The sequence below is a fragment of the Athene cunicularia genome (assembly GCF_003259725.1).
Source record: "Athene cunicularia isolate RWA chromosome 28 unlocalized genomic scaffold, athCun1 chr28_part1, whole genome shotgun sequence".
Taxonomy (NCBI): domain Eukaryota; kingdom Metazoa; phylum Chordata; class Aves; order Strigiformes; family Strigidae; genus Athene; species Athene cunicularia.
The window spans coordinates 1,883,126-1,888,189 of NW_020799139.1; the positions used below are offsets into that span (position 1 = coordinate 1,883,126).

The 5,064-nt window shown below is 58.5% G+C and overlaps 1 protein-coding gene across 1 annotated transcript in view; it reads right to left on the bottom strand.

Moving 5' to 3' along the window:
• Positions 1-804: 804 nt before the first annotated feature.
• The window catches only part of LOC113489356, an 11,354-nt gene continuing 7,094 nt past the window's right edge, over positions 805-5,064 (bottom strand). The window contains exon 2 of the mRNA XM_026864993.1: positions 805-2,493. Within this exon, the coding sequence (XP_026720794.1) occupies positions 1,594-2,451 (858 nt within the window). The 5' untranslated portion in view covers positions 2,452-2,493 and the 3' untranslated portion in view covers positions 805-1,593. The remainder of the gene's footprint in view (positions 2,494-5,064) is intronic.

Below are 5,064 nucleotides of genomic sequence, written 5' to 3' on the forward strand. Positions count from 1 at the left end.
CATCTGCTGCCGGCCTGCACTTAAACGTATTTATCACGTACATGGGGATCCAGCAGCAAAACTGCTCTGCAGAGACAAGGTCAAGGCTCTGCCTTAAACCTATTACTTGCATAAGACAGTGATTACTCCTAATCTCAGAGCAAAGCAAGGGGAGATGAGCTCGCTGGGAGTGCGGCTGAACCTGTTATGAGAGCAAGTGGCCTGGAAACCTCCGCACCCCTCGTAAAGCTCCAGGGCAGGACAAACCACCTGCAGAGGCTCGGAAGGCCCGGCCCTTCTCTGGCAGACGCAGGGCTGCTCGGGCTGGTGAGGAGGCAAAGGGCAGAGCGGCGGCAGGGCTCTGTGCCGGCTGCAACGCTGGGTCGGGCCTCACAGGGTGCTCATGGAGTATCACAGAATCACCGAGGTTGGAAAAGCCCTTGAAGCTCCTCCAGCCCAGCCATGACCCTCACCCTGACCCTTCCCAACTCCCCCAGACCCCTCAGCGCTGGCTCAGCCCGACTCTTCAACCCCCCCAGGGATCCCGGGGACTCCCCCCTGCCCTGGGCAGCCCATTCCAACGCCCAACAGCCCCTTCTGCACAGAAATCCTTCCTCAGAGCCAGCCTGACCCTGCCCTGGGCAGCTTGAGGCCATTCCCTCGGGGCCTGGCGCTGTCTCCTTGGCTCCAGAGACTCATCCCCCCTCTCTGCCCCCTCCTGGCAGGGAGTTGCAGAGGGCCAGGAGGTCTCCCCTCAGCCTCCTCTTCTCCAGACTGAACCCCCCCAGTTCCCTCAGCCGCTCCCCAGCAGACCTGTGCTCCAGACCCTGCCCCAGCTCACGCTCCCTCAGGCTGTACTCGCTCCCCTCATCTCAGAAGCATTTTGGCTGGTTAATCTGCAGGCAAACGCCGAGCTGCCGGGTCACAGCTTTATGGAAAGCTCACCCAGACAGCCGGTCTTCTCCACTCAGCCTAAATAGCTGCATGTCGTGGTCCCACCACTGTTGCTCTTTCCCACTAAAGCATTTAAGATAGGCCCAGCTACAAAGGTCAGAAAGCAGACACACACCCTCCTTCCTCCTTGGCGTGCGCCGTTTGGGATGCTGGAGCTGAGACGTGGTAATTCTTAGGGGAGTCAGCAACGCCTGTGCTGGGGGAAGACCTGTAATTTATTTTGTCTTCCCTAAGATGGCCTTGCTGATGGGTGCATGACTGGAGTCTGGAAAGTGATGGCCCTAAAAACAGCTCCAAAACCTCATGGCTTTCAAAAAAAAAAAAACCCAACCCATATTCAAAGCAGGACATCAAAACCGGAGATGACGGAGGAGCTGGTGCTGCAGAAGTAGCAGGGACTGAAAGTCAAAGAAAAAAATTCTTTGACCAGGAATTAACACCTCTGCGCTTTACTGTATTTCAGTTTCCCTGTGCCTTTCGTCACCATGCACAGGGGTTTCCCCTGTGTGACTTACTGACAAGCGACTTTCCAGGAACAGATCTCGGCTCCCCTCCCGGGGAGCCTCTGGAGCCCAAGGCGGGCAAAGCCCAGCACACACAGTTCCTCGGCTCCTCCGTGGCTTAGCAGGGGTAAATTCAGAGAGCCCCGGGGTGTCTCGCTCACAGAGCTGGGACCTGCTGCCCACATGCTAAGATCTGTCTCCAGCAAAGGCCCCACTCCAGAGCTCCCTGCCCAGGGACCGCAACCCCCGAGCCGGTTCCCAGAGCAGAGCGAAAGCTTCTGGCCCGGCCCCGACTCTCCAGACACCGTGGCTGCTCCAGCCCCCCAGGGCCACAGGGAGCTTTATTTCTGGGGCTCCTTTGCTGGTGAGCCAGCACACGGCTGCGAATAGACTCTGGTTTGCTGTCCTGGCCGACGGCAGCACAGACCAAACCTTCCCAAGTTCTCCCACAACCACGCCTGGAGCCCGAGCCCGGTGTGTCGCCGTCCCGCTCATCCACGAGAGCGCAGCAGCTGAAATAGCTGTGCAGGCAGCGACTTTCTGAGAGAAACTGCCTCTGGGCAGTGAAACCATCCTGTGAGAAAACGGGGAAACAAGACTGGAATGCATGTGAGCGTGCCTGGGGCAGAGTCTGCTCTGGCCCCTGCGGCGTCAGGGCCACGGGCTGCGTGTGCCCCGCTGAGCCCCGGGAACTCGCTCCGGGGATGGCGCGGCCGCCTCTGGCACCGGGGAGAAGCTGCCCAGGCTGTGACCTGACCTCGTGGCGTGAGCCGTGGCTGCAGGGAGGGATCCCGTCTACAAACGCTGCAATATCCGAGCCGGAGACATCGCAGCAGCATGCACGTGCTCGGGGAAAACCCAAAGCACCTGCCCAGGCCCCTTCCTGCTCCGTCCCTGCCCACCCCGGCGCGGCCGCGTGGGCTCCCACCCTCACCTTGATCCTCTCGATGCCGGCTTCGATGCGGAGCTGCTCCACCAGCTTCCGGGCCTGCGCTATGTTGTTAGTTGTTGACATTGTCTGCCATCGGCTCCAGACCCCAGCACGCGAGAATCCTGCGGAACAAGGGGGGAGAGGGGGGTTGGCATCATGCACGAAGCCACTGTGCCACCGGGCGTCTTCGTGGAAAGGGCTCTGTGCCGTGTCCTCACCGGCAGCCACGTGCCAAGGGCTTCCTCGAGCTCTAAACTGATGACACCAACTCAACGTTTCCTCATTTTGTTTCAAGTTCTCTTTTCCTTTAAACAGCACTCTTGCTGCACGCTTTTCAGGCTTTCTTTGATTAAAAAACAGAAACAGAAACTTGTCAACAAAAGGGGAAAACGTTTCCAGCCCCTGTAACCTGCCCTGCACCGCTCGCAGCGAGCCAGGCCAGGGGACAGCGGGCAGGGACCACGCTCAGCTCCTGCACGTTCACCCTCACTTTCCATCTGCTCGCTGCGTCGCTGCCTCCGGCCCGCCCCGACTCCCATGTCAGGATTTCCTCAGCACAAGGAGGCTCTGAGCAGCAACTAGAAACTCTTCATATTGCACAAACTCAGACCTGAGATGTTTATCCATCCTTTTGGAAATCGATGTCCCTCAGAAGAGGAGAGTAAGAAATGAGGGAAGAGTGATATAGGTCCCAGGCTGGGTGGGAAGCCAAGGCTCAGGCTCGGCAGAGGCTTCTCAGATGCCAAAGCACTGGATGGAGGCAGGGGACGGGCAGCGAGGTCTGGGCACAGACACGGGTGGGTACGAAAGCACGAGAGGCACCAATAGCTCGTGTCTCGAATGCACCTTCCACAGAAATGCTGCAAAGTAAGGGCCTGGCTGAAGATGGAAACGCAGAGAGCAGGGCAGGGCGGGCCAGAGTCAGAGCAGGGTGGTGCCAAGGCACAACCCCCTTCTGTGCACCAAGTATCTGGTCTCTGAGGGTCTCCCAGACCCTGTGCAGCTGCCACAGCCTGCACCCATCCGCGAATGTACCTGTCACCCTGCGGGCTGCAACCTGCCCGTGGGACCGTGTCCCCGCGACCGCCACGCTGCAGCTGGGCACCCCGGCAGCGGGAACGCAGGCAGTTAAACAACCTTCCTCGAAATTTAAAAGCAGCAACTGAAGAACTTTGTCTATGAGACCAAAATAATCCATCAGTGTCACTCGGGCCTGAGCCAGGCTTGCTGGAGGACAGCGCCGGCCTCCCTTGGCCAGACACTGCTCTCAGGTCATTTCTTTCTGATCATCTCGGGAAAAGTCGCTGCCCTGCCCGGCAGTGAGTCAGCCCCCGACCACGCACGAGCGTCGGGGAGCAGGGGGCGAGGGCTGCAACGAGCGCCACCTCCCCTCCCGCCGCCTGGCAAACCAGCAGATGCTGCTGGGATGGGGAAGGAGCCAAAGCAAACACGGGGTCAGGTACCAGCGGCGCTCCCAGCGCCCCAGCCAGCCGCCCACCGCGGCCCTCCCGTGCGAGCTTTAATTACAGACTCCTGCAGTCTTCTCCCCGGGCCCGGCAGCTTCAAAGCAGATGCTGAACTGCTGCCTTGACCGAGGGGGAGGAGGGGGGAGCGTCTGCCCCATCTGAGATCCCAGCAGACTTGAGCTGTCTCGCCTATGTTTAGACATTAAGGGAGTTTATTCCAGACCACAACGGTACTCTCGGGGATTATTTTGCTTGGCAGCAGCATGCAACGTGCGCTGCACTTTTCAATCCCCGAGCGGCAACCGGTTTCGTTTGCAACACCCAGTGCTACAGGGAGAAAACAAAAGGTGCTTCAGCCAGAGCCACCGACCCCGCCATGGGCTGGTTCCCTGAATTAGCAGGGTTATTCGGAAATCTCCGCCTCTCCAGTCCTGGAAGACGTTAGTCAGGGCGACACGGGAAGCCACGCTGTTGAAATAGTCTGGTACTGTGGAAATTGGGAGAAGGAAACAGGCTGGTCCCCGAGGGAAGGATCCTCCTCTTCTGCTCTGATCTCTTGCTCTGATTCGAAGCGCTCCAAAACAGTGCAGGCAGCATTAGGATGGGGGAAAAGCTCTGTCTCAAAGTCAAGCTCTGTCTAAATCTGTACTGTGAACCTGAAAGATCTCCCTGCTGCAAACAGCTTACTGACAAAACAATTCTTCACCTGGATAAAGAGTTAGCAGGCAGCTGGAGGAAAAAAAACACAAGCAATCTGATATAATTTATGTTTGCAGCAGCACAAGATCACCTGCTTGTACTTTCCCAGCTTCCTGTTTATGGAACAAGGCTGATGAATCAGTCCAGGGTGAGTTACTTAAGGGAACTTCTGCTTCTGCTGCAGCTCTGGGAGATGCTCGGCCCGTGTCCTCGTCCCCGCAGCATCCCACGGCTCCTGCTGCACGGGGACACCAGCCCGGCCCAGGGAAGGACACGTTTCACTACGCACAGCAAGGAGAGAGTCCTGGCGCGTGGCAGGAATTAGCAAACAAGTGGCTTAAAAGTCCTTGGCAAGGGGGAGAAGTTTTGCTCCCCACTCTCCCTGCAGCCTGGTTTCATGGAGTCTTCCCAAAGTGAAAGCCACTCCTGTAAATCAGAAATGATGTTTCACCTGGGTCGTTACAGCGTCAAAGCCACCACCTCCGGCTCACTCCCCCCCCCCCCCCCCCCCCCCCCCCCCCCCCCCCCCCCC